This window comes from Solanum verrucosum, unplaced genomic scaffold (genome assembly GCF_900185275.1).
Source record: "Solanum verrucosum unplaced genomic scaffold, falcon-dt-bn FXZP01000060.1, whole genome shotgun sequence".
NCBI lineage: Eukaryota > Viridiplantae > Streptophyta > Magnoliopsida > Solanales > Solanaceae > Solanum > Solanum verrucosum.
The window spans coordinates 612,619-635,242 of record NW_026020129.1 but is presented as its reverse complement, the minus strand read 5'-3'; the positions used below and the strand labels follow the sequence as shown (position 1 = coordinate 635,242).

Genomic DNA, 22,624 nt, shown 5'->3' with positions numbered 1-22,624 from the left:
CGTGGACACATATATGTCTTTAAAATACACTATTAAATAGTGCAGGGGATAAAAGGTCTTTTTCAAAGTTCGATATTGTTATAACAATTTCGATCAAAGTTCAAATATATTTCAAACCTTTTTCCCTAGATTAAATATAAACGTCAAACTTTTGCACCAAAAATACTTGAGAATCAGAATCTTGTTAAATTATATTTCCACAAAATAACCGTACTTTGTCATTCATGTATACGCAAAAGTAAAAATCCAAAGCCTAGATGCTTTTTAGGTCCCATCAAATTGCACAAACAAATGCCAAGAAATAGAGACCATTGGTTAGATTTGTTTGTCCCTCATTATCAGTGGCGGATCCAGGATTTAAAATATGTGGGTGTCAAATAGATTTATCGATTAAATTAATTTTATATTTGATTGACTTATTCGTCTTTTCGATATATATCATAAATCAATCAATAAAATATAAATAATAAGATATTACACTTTTATTGAGTATTTAATCAAATAAAAGAAAAGTCAAAAGAGTAATAATGTAATTAATTTAATTTAAGTCAATAACAATTATAAAAAAAATAAAAAATTGTGCCAGTTGTTTTTCCTTAAAACGTGCTTGGAGCTTCTTTTTTTTCCTTAAAAAACGTATGCAGCAAAATTCTCAAAAAAATAGGTACAAATGGGATTCAAACCCGCAACATCAGCCTTCTAAAGTTGCCCTCCTACCGTGGCACCACAAGCCAATTTTGTTCTGTGGGTGGCACGCTTTATATTTATATAAATATTATATATATATAGAGTTTCCGTCAAAATTCGGGGTTCGCGTGGCACCCCACAGCCCTTCATAGATCCGCCACTGCTCATTATTGTCAAATGTTTTGAATTTATTTCAAATCATAGATTTTTTTAAATAAAAATTTTAAAAATTATGTGCCTGACTAAATAATATCACAAAAAGATCTCCGGAAGATTGATTGAGACTTTCACAAAAGAAATTACAAGTACTTTAGCTCTATGTCTCTTATTGTTGAAGTTCTTTTTTCACTAATAACTTTTTTTCAAAAACAAACGTTGATTATTCTTATGTGGATGATAAGCAGGCCAATATTTTTTTATTTTAATAGGACTCCTTATGAACGTTCATACTTTGTTCTATTTAATACTATCTAAAAATAATTAAGTTATTAGTGACTGGACAAAATCAAATCAATTGAGTATTCTATCTTTTAAAGTCTAATTTATGCAGTTTTTATAAAGTTTCCAATTTTTATATGTTTAGACAACAAAAAATAAATTCAAAATTAAATTGATTAATTATTTTAAAATTAAAATATAAAGTAAAAATACAAATATAATTATAATATCCTTAATCATCATGATAGAAAGTAGATATTAGTTCCCTACCAGTTTTATCTGTTAGTTCCCTATCAATTATAATTTGTAAATGTTACTTTATTTTTCCATAATAATCTTGAAAATGATAAGGATAAATAATTTATCAGTTTCAATTATTTTTATTTTTATTTTGCTTTTCCACCTGATATTCAGTATTCATATTAGAGTCAGATTATTCTAGATTTCCGTCAAGTAAGCCCCCATTCAGAAAAATTCTCTCTATCAAGAATTTTTTTTATATACACAATTCGAACACGAGCCCTCCAGCCTCATCCGCGTCACCACATAAAGTAATGCAGTTATCATTCCATTTTAACTGAAGCTCCGCTAAAAAATTACCTATTCAATAAATCCACTTTAACTTCCTTCTCAGCATTACAAGAAGGAAGCAGAAAATTCAGCAACCGCATTCTATGGAACACAGGCTAGAAATGCGGTATCTCTTCTGTGTTTTAAATTTTATATTTTGGGTGGGTGAACATACAAATTGGGTTGCTACTGGGCAACACTTATCTTTAAAATAATCAAGAAAATGTTAAAAAATTCAACTGACAATCGCAGGTGAGGACAGAAATAACAAGAACCTTCAAAGAAACTTCCCAATATCTTGAAAAGTCATTGTCTTTATCTGACCAATTGATCCTTTCTTGTTTTCTCCGCTAATCTTTTTTGTCAATTCTTGATTGTTTGTTACAAGAATCTTACAGAAATCATTTTCTTTGGGCCTATATTGTTCATTTTTCATCCCTTACCCAAACAGATGTGTTTTTGGGTGACCCCAATTAGCTTGGATTTGAACTGTAGTTGTGTTTGATTGTGTTAATCCGTGTGTGTCTTTATTGAGGATATCTTTAACAAGGTGAAGCTTTTGTCTTTGAGGGTGTATGTAATTTCTTCTCAGATCATGGATGCAATGGGATAATGAGGTATTGGGGTGATTATGCTTATTATTCTTGGTGAGCCTGTGATGAGATTGAATTCTAAATTTGCATGAATTCCTTAGAGGTTAATGTGGTTAGCCTTATTTTTCCTTTTTGGGGGAAAAAACTGATAGTGCTGTTTTCATGAGTTCTCTACATTTCTGCCTATCTTGATTTGGGTCATTATTGCTGGTTTAGTTCCTTGTGTCCGAATTGTTTCTGGGAAAAATGTATATAAAGTCGGAAATTTTAGGGAGTTTAAGTAGGTATCCATATTGAAATTGTTTAGGCTATAGAGAATTGTTTCATCATTAGCTAAATTAAACAAGTTGGGTAAGGAGTGATGGATCTTAGTCGCAAAGATCTAAATATAGAAGGAGAAGGCGAGGAAATGGATAGAGAAACGACCTCACGGGCACATAGTAGAGACAATGGTTACAATAACTCCCGATATTCTGGTGCTGTGAGGCAAAAAGCTTATATCTTTGATGGAGAAGGGAATTATTTTAATAAAGAATGGGATTTAACTGAGGGTAGAGGCAAAGAATTTTGTTGGTACCATGTTGAGCTTCCAAAGTGGAACCAGAGACTCTCAGAGTCTGCACAATATCTTATTGATGTACTCTGTCCTCCTATGAAGCTTCAAGACATTTTGTCACTTGTTAGCAATGGACCCTTTTGTGGGCATGTAGATGGGGCACTTGTGTTTCGAGTTAATTCACCTGGCCCTGCATCCAGCAAATTTACATTTAGAATTGCAGCAAGAGTTACTGAGAATTCAGTGATCACCGTGTCATTAGGCCGTGTTCCGAGATTGGGTTTCTCCCCGGTAAATCAGTCCCTTCTCTCAGAGGTTCCCATTGTGGAAAGTCCAAGTTCTGGTGGTGGAGAAATGAAGGAAAGGGGTGGGACTGTAATCAGGGAGCATGTTCTTGATTTTCTATTGATGATGAATCATTCTGAGGAAGGTGATAATCCTGTACCTAAATCTGTGTCTAATTTGGTTGTTCACATCATAGACACACATGTGGATCACCTTCAAGATGTTGTGACGAAGCTGGAGATTGAGTTGGACTCAATGGAGCTGGAAATTGACAAAGGTACATCTCTCCCTCCCTATCTCTCTATATATTTGTGGTCATAGACAAGGTGACTTGGCAGTTGGAACCTCTCATTGGCCAAGATACACTTTTTTTTCCTTCTGTTTTTGCTTTTTCCTCATTAATTTTAGGTTTCTTAATTTAAAAAATCAAAAAGTGCCTAGGTATTTACTCAATTAAAGGGGCAAAGTGATTACTCAAGGAAAAAAAATAAAATGAAAATACAGTAGTTTTCAAGACGTTGCATTTTCAGACACTTCATATTCTATAACTCCTGCCTTTTTAGTGGAAGTTATTCTCTGCAATTATGTTTTACGGGGTCATGAATTTTGCATGTGCTTTGTAAAGGTTGCTTCTTAAGATGTGTTAAAGTCTTGTGCTTATATATGTTACCGTATATGCAGAGCAATTCATGCACGCTGTTTGCTCGACAGTGTTTTGGTGCTGGCTTGTTTTAAGAGTTATCTGTGAAATGAAATTTATGTTGAAGAGCTGAATTGATTGGATGTTTTATTTCTCTTTTAGCGAAGCTATGTAAGGAGTAGTCAATGTATGTCAGGAAGTTTTTTCCCTCTCCTCTTGAGGAATCTTATTGAGACTTGTAGGTAACTCTTATGCCTGGTTTACTACAACTGTATGCTATAGAAGTAATGAAAATAATTGCTTAGGCAATATGTTTTATCTATATATTGTAGTCGAGTATTTTTGGTATACCCAACCAATTTGTGTTTATAATTTCAGACTTATATGATCCAGTTTTGTTGACATGTTAATTTGCAGCCATCTAGGCTCTTAATAAAGTGACTGAAAAACAAGTAGTCATTGTTTAGTTAAGTAGCTATTGGCTATGAGACTATTGGTTTGAAAATATTGTTGTTTCCAGTGATGTATTCTATGATTATGCATCTATTATCACCTTAATTCTCCAAACAGATACAACTGCTTTGGAATTTCAAGATCTGATAATTTACTTCCAGGAACTGGTTTCTATGTTATCTTCTTTTTATCTTTTTTCATCATATTTTGTGCTCCCGATTTCTTGATGTCTGAAGTTGGAGGAAGGTAGTGGGATCTCTATTCATGACATTACGGTTCTCAGTTTTCATTCTCAAGCACTATACGCTGGTTAGTTATCTGGTTAATAAAAAATGCTTACTTATTTCATTGATATAACCAAGGTCAAACACAATGGTAATGGTTCAAAATTAACCTTAGAAAGTAGATAGATCAACATATTTCAAATAATTACGTCGGATATGATTGATCCAAATTAAAGGCTAATAACATGATAGTTTCATCATATCGTTTGTTTACTATTGATATTTTGTTGCAAATTACCACTTCTATGAAAAATATATGTTGTTTTTGTTTAAACATGTGGCTTTTTGTTGTGTTTGTATATGCTATTTCTTTATTCATTTTATATATTTTAAAAAGTTGATGCACCATTATAACTTACACTTCTTCATCTCCATAACTTCCACTTATAATAACACCCATAACTATTCTGTGCCTTTTATGTCTATAACTCCCAAATATTGTGCTTTAAGTTTATGACACCTATGATGTTCCTCCATGTATGCTTATATAATTTCATTTGAGTAATTCTATGTTTCCCACTTTACGTCTCTTTCACTCCTTTTTTTTCTTCTTCTTTTTTCCTGGTTTATTCCTGTTGTTTGGACTTCTGTGACAAATACTTCTCTCCACCTTCATCTATATTTTGTTTTAGGCCTTTTGGTCTTGATAACTTAGGACTAACTATCTCAACTTTGTATGTTGTCTCCAAAACTTGAAGCTCTTAGTTCTTTAATCATTTAATGAGGATAAAAATCAAATGGTAGAGATGTTTTGGTATTGTTAGAAGAGAGAACAATTGAAATAGTTTGGAAGGAGGACCAAAGTAGATGAAAGAGGTCAGTAGGCAAACAAGGAGAAGACGACACTCTTAATTAATCTCGAAATAAAAAGAGATTTTTCTAGAATCCGTCAAGTAATAAATGTTGTCGGTTGCTAATGTGAAACTATGTGTGCAGAGAGTGTTGGAGCTAATCAGAAAAGTAATTTGTGATTTAATCTATTCACAAATTAAGTTTTGTATGCATACATGAAATTAATTGTCTTGACCAATTTACAAAAAAAATTAAGTATTTTGACATTTATAGTATTTTTTCTGCGGACAACTTGACTAGAGCTAAAGATTGTTTCAATTTTTGTGATTTTCCTTTTCCTTTCGTGTAATACGAAATTATCATTTCATTCTGCGTTTGGAGATAAAAAAACACATTACATGGCATAAGGTCCAGGGAATATTTGTAACCTAACAGAATATTGTCAACTAGTGATGCCCGTCATCATGATGAATGATTCAGTTTGATGGACACTCCATGTTAAACTTGTTGAAGTAATCCTTGTTTCAGATTTCAACCCTCATTTTAATTCTATTTGGAAGCTACTTGCACATTCATATGTGCAGTAGGAGTAAAAAAATCAAATACCAGTGCACATATATATTGGGATCAGGAGACTAGAATTTTAATTGAGTTCAAAAAAGATAAAGAAGTTTTCCTGAATTACATTATGAGGGATAGCCTAATGGTAAAGACTCTTCACCTCTAACCAAGGTTGGGAGTTAGAATTACCAAGGGAGCAAAAATGAGAACGAGACACTATTTGGCTCCTGAGTGCGAGAGGTTTGGGGGGAGGTGGGTTTACCATATCAACTAAAGGTGACTAGGAAATATCACAACCATTACTTCCTAAAATGTAGATTCTAAAATCACACATGAAATTGCTTCTTCATTTTACTCTCTCACCCCAATGCACAAATGCACCATTATTCCAGAATTGCATTTTCTTTTTGCTTTGATTTTTTGTGGGTTTGTGATGCTTTGTGCTGAAAAAAATTCCTGATGTATTTAATTCCTCAAGCCTTCTTATTTTATTAATTTTGTTTAAGTTCATTGTAGATTGTGAATGACTTCTTTTCTTCTTTGGCTGCAGGCGGTTTTGCTTTAAAGAAACAATTGCTGGATGATAGAAGATTTCCGAAGATGCATCTTGACCTGCAGCGCCTCCTCCAGGTAGTTCTACATTTCCTATCAATCTGACATGATGGGGAAAGAAACGAGTAGCTTTTTCTTCCTGTTTGCATTTACCTTCATTAATAATTTATTTTCAATTACCAAAAGGTGGACTTAGTTATGACTAAAAAGAGTAGTACACTTTCTTAACTAGCACAAAATGTTCTCCGTTTTGTTAGCTGTTAACAATTATTGAGGAAGATTTAAGTTTGGATTGGTTTAATATGATCCTCTCTGTTTTCCTATTGCTTTTTGCCTAGTAGATTCTTGCATTCCTTCATGCATTTTGTTCTTTTTCTTTATTTACTGCATTTTCCTTTGTTTAAGAAATCGCTAATCCTAGTAAACAACTAATTTCATGTCGATACTTCCAAGTGTGGTGGGTGGGTGAAGGGGATGAGGAACGTTGTCAGGTTCCTTGACTTGGGATGGAAAAGTGGATTAATGTTTAAGGAGACAGAAGAAAGACATTACACACCATCCAAAGCTAGTACTTAATAAAGTCAAGGGTGAGAAATAGACGAGTAGAAGTAAAAGAGGCAGGTTTGATTGTTCCAGTTTCTTCTCCCATATGTGATCACTTCTTTATAACTCGAAGCCTTTGTTGCAGATTCTATTCAAATATAGGTTTTGTTGTACATTGTTTTCTTGATGCTCCATTTCCTTTTTCTTTAGTTTCCTTCTTCACCATTTCCTTACATATTGATCAAACGCAATCAAATGAAAGAAAATCCAAGTACAGAACATAAGTGTTGCAAGAAGAATCACAAAAAGAAAAAGTGGCACAAATGCATTCTGAAAATGAGGAGATAAGAGGCAAAGTATATTTCATGATATTAGGTTTTATTTCTTTTGCTATGTGCATGCCACTCCTTGCTTGTTGAGCAGCATACCAGCGATTTGTTCCTGTAAGAGTGGGTTAGAGTTCAACATGGTTAGGAACACGGTGATCTCCTTATATGGACTTGGGCAATCCTCCCTTCAAATGATAACTTTTGGTTTTGAGTTAGGCTCAAGTACCATATCTTACATGGTGTCAAAGCCAGGTCCATTCCTGTTTGGGACTCCATGTTATGTCGTCCACGCTCCCTTTGGTGGTCTGGGCATGCAGAGGGTGTTAGAGTGAGTTAGAGGCTCACATTGGTTGGGGAACGGGCTGATGGTCTTCTTATCTGGACTTGGACAATCCTATCCGTAAGAGCTGGTTTTTGGAGTTGAGTTAGGCCCAAATGCCATATCTTGTAGGGCAACAGAAGAATGACATTCTTGACTGCAGTTTGCCATGACGAAAAAAGTCAGTTCTTTTGAACTTATGTAAGAGGACAGAAAGACTAAGGATGTCTTACACTTCTTTTAAGAAGAAAAAAATTTTACACTTCAATTATTGGTGAACCTTTTTTGTGAAGTTTGTAGGTGTTGATTTTTAAACAACTTTACCGACTGGGATAGCAAATGATGATGGGGTCAAAGAAAAAAAGTAAAACATTGTGCCTATCACGTATATAGGCATTTGAGATCCAGTTTCATATATTCTTCTTTAACCCATATCGGTGAGTGCTCTGCTTTCTGATCATTGACTCCCTGCATCACAAACACATGCACTAAAAAAACTATTCTGAAAGAACAAGTAACGCCGAAGCAAATAGAATGAATCAAAGCAAGATAGAAGAGTTGCAGAAAGAGTAATACAGTAGTGCTAGAAGGAACTTTTATGACTATTAGCTGAAGGAAAAAATTAGTTAGTTTAAGGCCGACACTGCCAACGTTAGGCTAGATAAGGATTTACAGGCACAACAGGATAAGCTGACCACCTCCACCAAGCTGCACAACCAACCGAAAGTACACTATTGCCATCATCAAGATATATATATATGACACCTGATTAGGTGGGAGTAATGAACCGTGAGACTGGAATACAAAAGAGGTTAAGAATTTGATATTGGCCCTTGCTAGAGGGAACATAGACTTTAACCCCAGTCACTAGCATCTTGCTATGAGCCAAAGACTTCTGTAGGTTTCCGAGCATGAACTATTATCTTCTCACATTTCCTGTATTTCTTGTCGTTTTCTTGATTTAGTTCCATTAAGGAAGGCAATAGTTTAATCAAAGAGTACTTTGTTCATCCATCTAAAAAAAAAGTACCTTGCTTGCTCATTTTGGTCATGTAATTGGCAGTAAAATTCCTTATACTATATCTATTAATTCTCCTATTCATGAGATTTCAGATGTATAATCTTAGATTCTAAAGACATTTAATCTTAATCACTCTTGTTGCAGGTGATTGCACATGGGGAGCAAGTATTTCCACGAGTCAAGGAGAAATGTTCTTCAAAAGGTTGGTTTGCCAGCGATGACGTCAACTCACTTGAAGAGTTAATTGGTCGGCTGAGAAGACTGAAGGAGAATGTCGGATTTATCGCCAATCGTGTCACAGCAATTCAGGCAGGTCTTGACAGTTGGCAGTCTGAGCAGATAAATAAAAAACTTTACTATCTTTCCTTCCTCTCCATCGTCTTTCTTCCCTTGTCGGTAGTAACTGGAGGTAAGGAACTTGCTTCATAAAGTCCAAGTCATTTTTGCCATTTCATAGTTGAAAATCATCTGACATCTCTACATTGTCTGCTATGTTATAGTGTTCGGGATGAATGTTGGAGGCGTTCCTTGGACCAACCAAAGAGAACCTGAGTTGAAGGAAGGGTTCCGCAATGTTATGATGTTGTGTGTGGTTCTGCTGCTGTTGGTTCTCCTCTGCTTCCTTTTTCCAGCACTTTATAGTCATATAATGGCTTGGAAGAGAAGGCGAGACATGAAAAGAAATTGGTCTCTCAACCGGAGATCCTTCCTTAGAAGAAGTACAGGCGTTAGGGAAAGAAATGAAAGGGGAGGTTACTTGAGACTATACTGAGATGAAAGTGGTAGACAAATCGAAACTGCAGTTGTTTTCTGCTTCTTCCTTCATCTCTATCTTGGCTATAATTCTGGCTTGGTAAGATTTCTCCTTTCGCGAGATGCATGCACTCTTCAAGCTAGTCCTTATTGTTCCTTGAAAACACAAATTCCCGCACGATTATAATGTTACTTTGAAATGCCATCGATGCAATAGCAAGTTGAAGGAAATGCCAATGTTTTGCCACTTCCTTTGTTTTACCAACTCTTGTGCTTGTATAGAGAATTCTTTTGTTATTTATTACAATGTGACTGTTCTTTCTTTCTGATCTTTTTCTCATTACCTTTTTTGTTCTAATTCATCTATAAATGTATAAGTTTATCCATTTGCAACGTTAGAACAATTACCACTTCAGCTGATCGATCCAGTGGCAACACACAATTTTGTGCCTGTATTATATTAGGATGATTCATGTGCAATGGAGTCAAAGATCTGGTTGAAGACAATAGGAGGAGACATCGAGCATTTCTCAGTCATAAACTAGGAATAGGGGTGACAATTGGGCGGGTGATAATGGATTAAGGCAACAATCAGGTCAAGATCCAACCCAACACAAATTTGCTTGAGTCAAAACGGATTAGATAATAGGTTATATAATTGGTCAAGACTCAACTCAACTTAATTTTTACTAAGCTTAATTGTTTTATTTGTTCCTTTACACTGTTTTAGTGCCTAATAAGATGTTTCTTCTTCTTTATTATGACTACATATAACATATCAAATTAAAAAAAAAGCTCTTTAAAAATATTTTGATAAGAATTCTCATGAGTCAATTCGAGTTACATATCAACCCAATTTTTGATGGGTTGAAATAATGAATGAGCAAGTCAACAACCCGCCGAAACTTAAACAAGTTGGGCCGGTTAGGCAGATTGGATTTGATTTTGCAATAGAATTATATCAGGGACCAACCCTTGCTCCGTTTTTATTGGATGAACTGACATGGATTATCTGAAGAAGATGGTCAATGGAGCTGAGGAGACTTTCTTGTTGTTTCCAGATTTCTTTCCTTTTCTGATTTATGACAGTGCCATTTTGGCATTTTCTGATCTAGGCCACTTTTGGGCATTCCATGATATATGTTATTTGCAGATTATATAGTATTGATTGATGAGACACGCAACAAAACTAATAACATGGTAGAGGTTTGGAGACATATTTTAGTGAGTCTAAAAGGTTCAGGTTGAGCAGGATTAAAATAAAATACTCAGAAGTGCACGTTCAACGACATAACTCACAAGGCAAATGTGGAAGTGAGGATTGATACACAAGTCATCTTCAAGAGAGGAAGTTTCAAGTATCTTGAATCAATAATTTAAAAAAATAAGGAGATTGACGATAATATTACACATCGTATTGAAATGCGGTTCATGAAATTGAAACTTGCATCCAATGTTTTGTATTAGAAAAATATGTTATCAAGACTTAAAAGTAAATTTTATGAAGTTATTAGTACTTTAGATATTCTCCTATAACAATAGTTAGATAAATTATGGCACACAATGATTTTATATGTAAATTAGAAGTGGAATTTTTTTAAGTTAATCTTTTTCTAAGTAAAAATGGCTAGCAGAGTTTGTTGGTCACATGCCAATGATTGGAACCATTTTCTGAAGTTATGCATTTTTTCACATTCATTAACGTGATTTTCCACCTCACCCTCAAGTGTCACATGTGATATGATTCCTTCACCACCTGTATTACTTTTTCTCTAGTAGTAGTAAAGTAATATGCACTTATAAATGTTATATTTATTTAATAATAAATATTGTCAGAGTTCTGAACTCTATTTATTAAAATAAGATATGCATAATCTATGTTATACCATGTGCATTTTATTTGAACACCAATATTCTAACATGATAAATAAGTCTAGTGATTTAACATTATTGATGACTCTCTTTTTCATGTATTCAGTGTTCATGATTTATTGATCCGATTAATTTAGATGTGATGTATACATTTTAATAAATAGATTTTATTAATTTTCAAGGTATAATTTATAAATAGATATTCAAATTTGAGTATGCATATTTATATATCTCATTTCATCTATATTGTGTCAATTGAGCATTTTAATTTACAAAATAATCATATAGGCACCTCTAAAATTTACGTGTCACGCCAGCATCAGGTGTCTACGGGACACAATAGGAACAAGTTGAAATATTATGTTTTTTTTTTTAATATCGGTTTATTTATTATGTTTTTTTCCAATCAAAAGATCAAACTATATTATTATTATAATAACATATACAATCTATAACACATATTTGCAACAAAAAAAAAAGTTGCAACTAGTCACCTATATAAACCATTAGATTCACTCATCCATCCATACAAACCCTCCTCCTCCTCTCACTTACCACAAAACTCCCCAAAATGGCATATTTGCAACCAAGACTCTTAGGAAAATTTAGTATTTTCTTTCTCCTTTGCATAGTTCAAACTTCATTTTCTTTTTCTTCCCATCAACATTTGTCCTCTAGACACCTTTTGACAACTACCCCAAGCAACATAGTCAAACAATACCTTACTCCCCACAACAAAGCTAGAGCAAAATTTGGACTTCCACCACTCAAATGGAGCAATAAACTAGCAAATTACGCAAGCTGGTGGGGACACCAACGACAGGTGAGTAAAGAATGTGGATTCAAAATTTAAATTCAATAAGTTCAAACTCTAATATAGTAACATTAGTAACTATATTTCTAAATTTTTTAAGTAAATATAAAATTAAAATAGAATACTCAATCATGAATAAATGTAGGCAAATATCATCTCCTTTTGCTATAATGTAAATAAAAAAAGTCGAGTTACCTATCACAAAGGAAAAAACTAGTGAAATACACTAGGTGTCTTATCGTTTTTTTCAAATTACTGCAACTGACTTAGAGTGAGAATCTAGTCCATAGCGTTACTTACTAGTTATATGTTGATTACCTTCTCTCCTATTACCTAAAGTTATCGACTAACTTAATATTTTTTAAAACTTTAATAAATTTCTCGTATATACATATGATTTTTTTTTTTGTGTGAATATTGAATTCAGTTGAACTCATCACTTTGCAGCCTTGCAGGTGAGTTGTGAGTTGGTTCATTCCCGTAGCAACTACGGGGAGAACCTCTTCTGGGGAAGCGGAAAGGATTGGAAGCCAAGCGATGCCGTCACGATGTGGGCGAAGGAAAGACCTTATTATGATTATAAGAGCAATTCTTGCAAGAAAAATGAGCAATGCTTGCATTATACACAGATTATTTGGAAACAGAGCACTAGAGTTGGCTGTGCAAAAGTTTTATGCAAAACAGGGGATACTTTGATTAGTTGCAACTATGATCCTCATGGTAATGTAGAAGGAGAAAAGCCCTTTTAACACAACATTTAGAATCTCATTCAATGATTGTTGGGTTTGTGTACTTTAAAGATAAGGTGTGAATTGAGATTTGAGAAATGTACATATAATGTGAATTGGGAAATGTGGGGAACTAAGTGAAAGGAAAACGAAAATTTGTTTCCCCCTCATTGGTAGAATCGAGGAAAAATTATGTCTTTATATTAAGAAACACTTCCTTTAGCTCTTAAAGGGTTAAGAAGACAGGACACTTCCAGTGGAGCCACATCATGAGCCGAGTGGCATTGTCGACACATTTCTATTGATCCCATGGAAGACTTTGACACATGTGCTATATGTACGACTGAGTTTGATGAGGTAAGGCTCTTACAAGTTCTTCCTTACGGCCACGTATATGACCATGACTGCATCCTTGAATAAGTGTTGACAAATGCTATTCAATGCTCATATTGTTGGTACGACAGAGTTACATAATTTAGGGAACATATTTTTATGTATAGCTAGTGGAAGAAATGTAACCCGCTTATGTACTACTCTAGGAGGTTATGCACTTGAAAACTTAATATAATTGTCTCTGTGTTTTTACAAGCTAAGTCAACATTTCTATTTTTGAAGCTTTCAAATAAAGGGTTCATTAGACCATTTCGTCTTAAAAAAAAATAATGTTGATTTTGAAGCTATGACTTTACTTGTCGGATCTGGCTTGAATGTGTAGCAAGTTCTTTTTTGTTTATTTGGATGCTTTTGGAGAAACCAATGTAGATCAAATCCTACATGACCTAAACTATACAAATCATATATTACTGCACCACAATGAGGGCAGTTGAGAGCCACAAACGTCTAGGGATGAAAATGGGGAGGGGCGGGGCAGGGCGGGGCGGGGCGGGATGGGTGGGATGCGGGGAGGGTTGAAGTGAGTTTTTTTAAAATTAATGTGGAGCGGGGCGGGTTGCGGGTATATGTGATTTCATGTGGGTTCAAACTTAATTTTAACTTGGGTGAACCCATCGACAGCCCTTAAAGTTGGCACTAACTTTCACTTAGATACGTCAAGTAAGCTTTGTTTATTTTGAACACTTTAAGTAGGAGTTCGTTGTGTCATTTTGACACTTTTTGCTGGCATGGCATAATGAGTGTATAACACTCGCTAACAGCGTGTCAGAACTTTATTTAGCCCTTTTTTTTAATTTCTTTTTTGTCTTGTCCTATTTTCAACTACCATTTTCATAAATTTAAACTCCTTCCATGGTGAAAAGTGTTGACATAAATTTTAGAGTTAAATATATATCTCACTGATTTAAATTTAATAGTCAAATTAGTTTATTATTTGTTTTTAAATCAGGACTCGTTTAAATTATGTGGTTCAAAATCATGATTGAAATTAATACAAACAATTTTGTTGCTTGATAGTTTAACCCTCATATTCATGTTAGATCTAATTCTCTCAAAAATTGCTTTTTATCTCTTTCTTAGATTCCATTCTGTATTTTATGCTCTAATTAGTCTCTAACTCTCCATGGGAAACGACACCTGCACTTAAGTTTCCAATGATGATATTGAAGATAAATTTTTTCATTTTGTTTGGTCCTAATTTTCTCAATTTTCTGTTTTTACTCCACTACAGATATAGAATAGGAATTATTTTTCACTCAAATCATTCAAATTCCATCGAATGCTGATTTTATAGGGAAGAGGATTTAATAAATTTTGAATCTTGAAAGAATAGAGAAAGCTCGGATATGGCTAAGAAGTCGAATGGGGTAGGGGTGGATTTGATTTTCGTGGAGAAGACGATTGGTGTTGGCGGGCAGGGGGGATAGGGGTCAAGGGTGGTTTGGTATTCTGCAAAACACTTCTTTTTAAAAGTGATTAAGTTTTCCTTTTGTAATTATTTGGGCAAAATGCCACGTGTCATCAATTCACTGGTTATCTTTTTGGTTTTACCAAAATTCATTGTTTAAGAATTATTTTGGGGGAAAATGACAATTGCCCTTATTTTATTGGGCACTTTACAGGTCACTTGTGAGTGTAATGCACACACATTATATATTTTTGCTTATTGAAAAAAAAGTGTCAAAATGACATAACGAAACCCTACATGAAGTGTCTAAAGTGAACATCGCCCAGTTGAGGTGTCTAAGTGAAAGTTCGTGCCAACTTTAGGGGGCCATCAATGGGTTTGGCCTTTTAACTTCTTACATGTCATAAGAGTGATAGACATTATTTATTAAAAAAATAATAATTTAAACTACTAAAATATTAAAGATAGTAAATGAAAATGGTTCAATAAAAAATAATACAATTTCTTACATGTTTTCAATCGACCTCTAAAAAATAAATTTTTCAGTCACTATCCTATTAAATTACTAATACAAATTAATGAAAAATGAATTTATCTTATGAATTTTATTGTTATTATCAAACTTAACTAGAAAAAGAAGATATTAAAAAAGTTGTGCGGGGCGGATCTATGCGGGGCGTGTTGAAAATGAAAAAAAATTGTTATGCAGGGTGAATTAAAAATTATGTGGGTTAACCTCAATCCGCCCCACCCCGCCCCGAACTGCCCCATTGCCATCCCTACAAACGTCATCCACTTCAATATGCAAATGATAGCAATGACTACAAGAAGGAAGAACTCGCACGAGCTGTCCGTCTTCATAGTCAAGCTGACATATCTCACACATGTTAATACATTCCTCCATAGAAATTCGACGGGCAGGAAATGTGTTAACTAGGATAGAGACCTCAGTATATTTCACCACGAAATGTCTCTCCATAGGAAGACTCTGTGGGTGTGAAGGTCTATCTTGTTGTCTCCCCACAGGAAGTGTCTGTGGAGGTGTTTCCGAGATGACCTCTCTCATCTCTAATTGCCCGCCATCTCTTATCACCCTTGTTTAGCTGCTTAGCTTCGACTTTGCTTAGGTTAATGCTTTTTCTCTTCCTTATTTAAAAAAAAAAAAAGGTTTTCTAGGTTCTGTAACTACTTTTAATGCTTTCAATCCGAAATTAAATGCTTGAGAGGGCTTTCAATTTCAGTTCGATGCATATGCTTTAGAGTGTTAGTTGATTATGGTAAGGTTTTCGGGGAATAAACAGTCACAAAACCCGAGTTTTTTAAGCTAATTTTTGTATGTGCCTTTCATATGTACAAGGGAAAAGACTCAAATATGACATTGAACTTTCAGAAAAGACTCATTTATACCATCCGTTATGTATCTGTATTTGAGAATGTATTGGTAGCAAAATACATGTATCAATGTGTGTAATTATTTCAAACTATAACAAAAAATTTAGTAACTATAATCGAAATATTTATGTAATTAAGTAGTTTTTTCCATTTTAAATACATTTAAAAATGACCCATAATGTACTACATTAACATTAGGAGTAACTTTGGGCTTCACCTCCACTTGATAGGCCGGACCACCAAAAATGGGCCAAGCCTAAGAGGCCCACATGTAAAACAATCCTTTTTTTTATGTTTTTTTTGGGAAAATTGTATGAAAATGTAAACCATTAATTCAAATTAAATGTTATAGCCATAGTTTATTTTATTTGTAATTCGCAACAAACATCTCATTTTTTTGTCATCTGGTTCGATATACAATTAGCCATTTTCAGTATACAATTACCCATTCGGTATATAAATGTATAAAATGCGTTTGTGTTTGTATAAAGCGAGAGAAAAGTGTATATACAAATACGAGTACATATATTTTCGTCCTATACACTTATAATTATACAAATACAGATCTTATTAGACAAATTACAATGTATAAATGAATTTATACAAAACTGAACAATTTGTATAAAATTGAATGTATCTAGCGAATTATACAAATCAAAAGCTCCATAGCAAACATAAAATTTGTTATGGACCGCAATTATACAAACTATAACTATAACATATAAATATGATTTTTATATTTGCTATATGTGAAAGTTGCTCTTTTATTTTTGCTAGAAATCGGAGCTACAAACGACAATCTTATAAAAGTTAAAAGTTTCAAAAATTTGGAAATTTTCTTTGGTCTAAACTTATATTTTTTATTTATTTATGTACATTTGTCGATTTTATAAATAGCTTTACCCTTTTCCATGAAATGTGTTTTACTTAATTATCTATTCCGATAATGCCTTTTTCAAGTGTGATACTACTGCTTCTGATAGGTTTTAAGACATGAAATTTTTGCGTTGCTAAAGCAATTTTAAATTAATATGTAATAAAAATTAGGTTTACAATTATAAATATAAAATTTTCTTCAGTTTCACGCATGTGATCAAGGACATTATTTTTGTCAGACCCAAGGGATTTATTTTCAGCTCTCTTTGCGTCTAATATCTCTCAAGCATTTGGGTTGATATTTTGTTTAATACGATTCGATTCAATTGATTAAATAGTATTTATTAAAGCATATTGACACCGGTAAATGTAGTGTAATAATCTGCTAACCACTTCATTAGAACTCATAAAATTTCTATTTAACTTTTGGCCTCTTAGCTGCTGGACTTTTATTTATTGGAAGTACTAAATGACCAGAAAATTTGATCAGAATTTGGCCAGAAAATTAAAAAAACTATAATATTTTTTTTATTTTAAAATAAAATGATCTTTTTTTTATTTTTTTGTTAAAAGGTATTAAAGTTATAAGGATAAAAATATTTAAAAAGGTAAAATAACATAGAAAAAATATCATTCTGGCCAAATTTTCTAGCAAAAAAGATTTTTCATTTATTTATTAGGCGAAAACATAAAATGCTCCTATTTATGATAGCAAAAATATGTAAAAATAAATTTGTACTTCAACCACATCGAATTTCAAAAATTTTGAGGCATTGATGAAAGTCTATGAAATCCGAGTACCAGACTATAAAAAGAGAAGTATATTAATTAATCGTGATTCATGAGTAATTTAGGAACGTATAATCAGGATATTATTACTGTTAGTTAATTTACTTTATGACATGAAAATTTGTGTCATATAATGATTTTTTGGCTAAAAACATTTTGAATGATACGATAAACTTAGTGTACATTTTTATAAGTATATACAAGTTTAATTTGCTAATGTTAACTTGTGCATATGGTCAGCTTCGTCTTTTATCAACACATGGAATGATTTTACAGCACTTTCTTTGGTAAAGATATGGAGGATATATATATAAAGTTGTTATTATTACAAAATCTTCTTTTGAAACACCAATTTTCAAGATTATGATTTTATATGCCTTCTAATTGGGAACTTGTTAGTTGAATTCATCACATTTTCAACCAAAATTTTTGAACTTGTTAGTTAGCCATATTATATATTATTAACCATCATCATAGCTATTATCTATCTCCCATGTAATTATCTATCACTTATCAATTATCACTATCAATTATTATTGTAAGTCACTATATTACTAACTACTGCCCACAGGCCACAATAGATAACTATGACCAATCGACACCATCCCCAATTGTTGACACACAATATTTATCGCTAGTCATTATCATCATCAATAACCATATAATATTTAAAAGTAGTTAATTAATTTAGTACTAGATTAATTTAACAATTCATTCAAATTATTTTTTTAAATATAGATTTTATTTTATATTTTTAGAAATTGAGTAAAACAAACAATTTTAATCAATGTATATTTGATATTTCAATCTATATATAAACAACATCTAAATATTCTACAATTCAGTGTGAGGCCAAAATCACTAGTAATCACCCGTCAGGCGTCAACCATGCAATAATAAATTTGTTCCGAGGCTAGTAATCACTCACACGAAAGTTGAACGTACAATTCTCGATGTTTTTTCTAGACAAATAACCGAACCCATAATATATTATATATATAATAATAATACAATAATTTTCATTGGTTTTCCTAGAGTTGTAATTGAGTTTTTTGACTTTCATAATTGCACAACTAATTTCTTGTTGTTTATTAAATCGTACGTGTCAATCAATAGGGACAACACATAGGTGAACTTAGGACAAATAATTTTCCCACCTTTTAATAGGATGAGACAAATATGATGAATGCCGCTAAAATTCATTTTTTTTTATTTATACAGACGGTATGTAAAATTTAAATTCATTTTAATTTATATATCGTGTGTATGACATGTTTAAGAGGAAAATATTTTTTACTAATTATTTTGTTTAGTTTCTCAAAATTCAAATGTGATATACGTTGGTGTGGTAGATACATATTCTTGAATATGTGAGTATACCATTCTCAATATGGAGAAGCAACACATATATATTACTGATGTAATTTAAATTGTTATATCAGATAATCTATCATTTCTAAAATGATTAATAAATACTTGTTGGATTAATAATTTACATATCAGTATATTCCAAGTGATTTTTTTTTAATAAAAAAAAGTGGAATGTTCAGTGTCATAATAAGTAATTTATTAGGAACATTGCGATCTCACTATGGAATATACTCGTTTCATCTCTCAATATTTTTCATCTAATTATATAATTAATACTCCCTCCATTTCATATTAAGTTAATTTTTGAGGCATTTTCCATTTTTCAAATTAACTTAATTGTTCAGTTTTCAAGACTACTTTTAGAGTGTTCTTCCAATTTTACCTTCATTAGTTAGTATTGGAATTAGTGATTAATTAATATTTAGTTATTTTAATCATAAATTTGACAATAATTAATAAGGGTAAAAATGAAAAACTAGGTTCAATTGATGTCTTAATCTCTTAAAGGGTGTGAAACACCTCAAAAATTAAGTTAATATGGAATGGAGGGAGTATTGATTTTGTTGGGTTTTAAAAGGTGTGAATGGAATATGAAGAGTTGTGATTTTCATGAAAAGTTACGACTTTTATGAAGAATTGTGACTTTAATGAAAAGTTGCGACTTTTATGAAAATATTGCGACTTTTATGAAAGGTTTTGATCTTTACAAAGGGTTGTAACTTTTCCAAAGAGTTGTGACCTTTCCGATAAGGCACAAAAAATATTTGTTCACACTATCCTTTGTTGTCTATAATTAAATAGAGGGATTTTCTCCCATTTTACAACAACAAATTTTTTGAACTTCTTCTCTTCTGCACAATTAAATATTCGTATACTTTGTTCCCATTGAATGACTAGCTGACACCATTGTTTTTGTATCAATACACTAATGAATAAAATCGTTCGATCCCGAAAGTATCTATTCCTTTAAACCTCGGATACTAGAGGGGAATAATTTCCTTAAAGAGACAATGTGCATTCAGTAGGCTCAATTTTTTTTAATTTTTTTTTCTGTTACATACTATAATTACAGATTCTGATATGTTTTTTTGAGTCATTAATTTCTATTCCTATGACGGTTCTGCTATCTGTAGTGGTCAACCTTAATCAATTGAGTGTTGGAATAATTAATATTGATAGAAATTATTTGAGAGTAATCGTCTGTGATTTCAGCACCCCTAAAGCTATAGTCATATTTTCTCCAAAATGTGAAATTTTAATTAATTGTTGAAAGCTCTAGTTCCATTGACTTCGTAAAAAGACAATGATTACACTATTAAAGTTGGTTTGATTTATTTCCCCTTTTTGGTATTAATTTTTCTTAGGAGAATAAGCATGTCCGATCATACATGAACGTCAAAACTCATGTAATATATATAAAAATACAAGAGTCAAATATATTTATAGTAAAATTTATTTCTTTCAAAAGTTTAATGAAGTAAAATAGAGTAATCAAATCTTTTCATAATGGTATTATTTCTCTAAATATTTTCATTTGCTAGATAAAATTATACTATTATAAAGATTTTAGCTTAAGACGTGTCAACACTATCCTTAAGAATATTCGTAATTATTCAACGTATCCTGAGATTCATAGTAGAAACAAATTTCAAGAAAGAAAATCCAGATTTGCTTAAAATAAAGGATAAGAAGGGAGCGTATAGAAAAAATTATCTCTATGTAATCAAAATTGGACATTCACTTGATTGATTTTCCCGTTACTGGAGTTTTTGCAAGAGCAGGGACTATACCCAGATGAATATATACTCAAGGCGAAGATTGACATGAGCTGCTTAATTAGAATAAAAAAAAAAAAGAATTAGATCAATTAATATTGGGTAATATTACTCAAATTTTCCAGTAATATTAATATAGTAAATAAAATTTAATGAGTTTTTCATTTTTGTTTAGTGTATTTAATTTTGGAGTGTAGGTAATTAGGTTGAGTGTGAAATGGCCTCTCTTATGCAATGTGGCAAAGGTCTTCTATAGAAGAAGACGATATTTTTATGACCTTATGTTATAAGTTCCAAATATTTCAGGTCAAGAATAAAATGACTTTAAATTCATCTTCTTCTCAACACTTACTAAGTTTAATCACCGCTATATCTATGTAATCCAAACCCCCACACACCGCTTCATTTCAATATAAAATCTCTACTTTCATTACACATATATATACACAAAAATAAGAAACGTAACTCTTTTAATCAATCATGTCTTCTCTTCCTGTTCAAGTTGATCAAAATGAAGTGGTTGATGATGACCTGACGAGTTCAGTTAAAAATGATGATGATGATACTAATTCCAAATCGTCTTCGATTGGTGTGTTGAGTCATGGAGATGGTGGTGATGATGAAGATGGCGAAGAAGCACAAAGCAAGGCTGTTGTTGAGGAAGGATCCCTCAATTCTTTGGCTACATTGGAAGCTGCTCTTCCTTTTAAGTCAGTTTTTTCTTTCTTTCTTTTTTAGCCCGTTTAATTAATTTTCCTTTAAAAAATTCTCCTAAAATCTGATTTAGACATTTCATGACGGAGACAAGAATTTTATCAAAGGAATTTATAGCAAAACTTTAACCTCATTTTTCATGTGTACTTTTTGTCAAATCTTTAGTTTTCAGTCAAATTTTATCTAAAAGGATTGACTGTACTAAGTCATCTCTAGTAAATGCTTTTAAAAGAATTTCAATAGATTTAATAATTTTTTGTGTATAATAAAAAGATTTTCTTTTGCTTATAAGCTAAGATTTCGTCTAATTTTTTGGTGATATGATTTTATTTTATTTTATAGACGGGGATTATCAGGATTTTATGAAGGAAAATCAAAGACATTCATGAATTTGGGTGATGTGAAAAGTATAGAGGATGTTGAAAAGGAAGAAAGCCCTTTGAACAAAAGGAGACGTTTGACCATGGCAACTACTTTGTATAAATGGGGTAGTAGCAGCTCAAGTTCAATGCCTCATTTGACACCTACTGATGGTGAAAACACACACAATGTTGAGGTTGAACAAGAGTACAAATCATCCACTAGCAGCACTAGCTTTAATTCCATCGATTCCACCACCAAGCCATCCATCAACTGATCGGTCAGATCATCTTCTGTGCACCTCAATGTCTAGTCGTGGTCGTCATGCGTTTTTTGTGTGACAAATGCATTTTGTAAAGTTTTTGTTTTAAATTTGTCTTTTCCTAATGGGTTGTGATGACGTTTTTTTAGTTCCAAAGGTTCTTTTTTATGTCTTTTTTCTCTCTTTTAAGTAAGTGGATATGCACAATTATTAGGGGCATTTATCTGAGCTTTCTTTGTTAAGCTTTGATCATTTTGTGTTATCAATGAAGTGTTTATTTAAGTGGCATGACTTTAATACTTATAAATCTTGTTGCTTTCTAAACTTTATGGTACTAGTTTGGAAAAAGTACATCAACATAAAAAGAATATAGTAAGATCTGAAGTGTTTAGTTATTCAATTGGTTAACTGATCGAATTTTCATCTTATTGATGAAGATTCGAGTCTTCTCCTTATAATTGTATTCTCGAAGAGAGAAATTAAAGGAAACATGG

The 22,624-nt window shown here is 32.5% G+C and overlaps 3 protein-coding genes across 3 annotated transcripts; all 3 read left to right on the top strand.

The window, feature by feature from the left end:
- Positions 1–1,946: 1,946 nt before the first annotated feature.
- Positions 1,947–9,760, top strand: LOC125826106 (uncharacterized). The gene is made up of 4 exons (XM_049505411.1): positions 1,947–3,406; positions 6,410–6,489; positions 8,768–9,032; positions 9,124–9,760. Exons 1-4 carry the CDS (start codon positions 2,650–2,652, stop codon positions 9,393–9,395), a joined length of 1,374 nt encoding a protein of 457 aa, XP_049361368.1. The 5' UTR covers positions 1,947–2,649; the 3' UTR covers positions 9,396–9,760.
- Positions 9,761–11,805: 2,045 nt separating this feature from the next.
- LOC125826127 (pathogenesis-related protein PRB1-3) lies at positions 11,806–12,880 on the top strand. The gene is made up of 2 exons (XM_049505433.1): positions 11,806–12,071; positions 12,518–12,880. Exons 1-2 carry the CDS (start codon positions 11,820–11,822, stop codon positions 12,809–12,811), a joined length of 546 nt encoding a protein of 181 aa, XP_049361390.1. The 5' UTR covers positions 11,806–11,819; the 3' UTR covers positions 12,812–12,880.
- An 8,394-nt stretch (positions 12,881–21,274) lies between these two features.
- Positions 21,275–22,145, top strand: LOC125826129 (protein OXIDATIVE STRESS 3 LIKE 2-like). Its single transcript, XM_049505435.1, has 2 exons — positions 21,275–21,504; positions 21,851–22,145. The coding sequence occupies exons 1-2, from the start codon at positions 21,275–21,277 to the stop codon at positions 22,143–22,145; spliced, it is 525 nt and encodes a 174-aa protein (XP_049361392.1).
- The last annotated feature ends 479 nt before the right edge of the window (positions 22,146–22,624 follow it).

Coding starts and splice junctions, on each gene's coding strand:
- LOC125826106 (XM_049505411.1), top strand. CDS start 2,650: ATGGATCTTAGTCGCAAAGATCTAAATATAGAAGGAGAAGGCGAGGAA. Junction 6,490..8,767: donor ACCTGCAGCGCCTCCTCCAG/GTAGTTCTACAT, acceptor CTCTTGTTGCAG/GTGATTGCACATGGGGAGCA. Junction 9,033..9,123: donor CTTGTCGGTAGTAACTGGAG/GTAAGGAACTTG, acceptor GCTATGTTATAG/TGTTCGGGATGAATGTTGGA.
- LOC125826127 (XM_049505433.1), top strand. CDS start 11,820: ATGGCATATTTGCAACCAAGACTCTTAGGAAAATTTAGTATTTTCTTT. Junction 12,072..12,517: donor GGTGGGGACACCAACGACAG/GTGAGTAAAGAA, acceptor GCAGCCTTGCAG/GTGAGTTGTGAGTTGGTTCA.
- LOC125826129 (XM_049505435.1), top strand. CDS start 21,275: ATGTCTTCTCTTCCTGTTCAAGTTGATCAAAATGAAGTGGTTGATGAT. Junction 21,505..21,850: donor GAAGCTGCTCTTCCTTTTAA/GTCAGTTTTTTC, acceptor TTTATTTTATAG/ACGGGGATTATCAGGATTTT.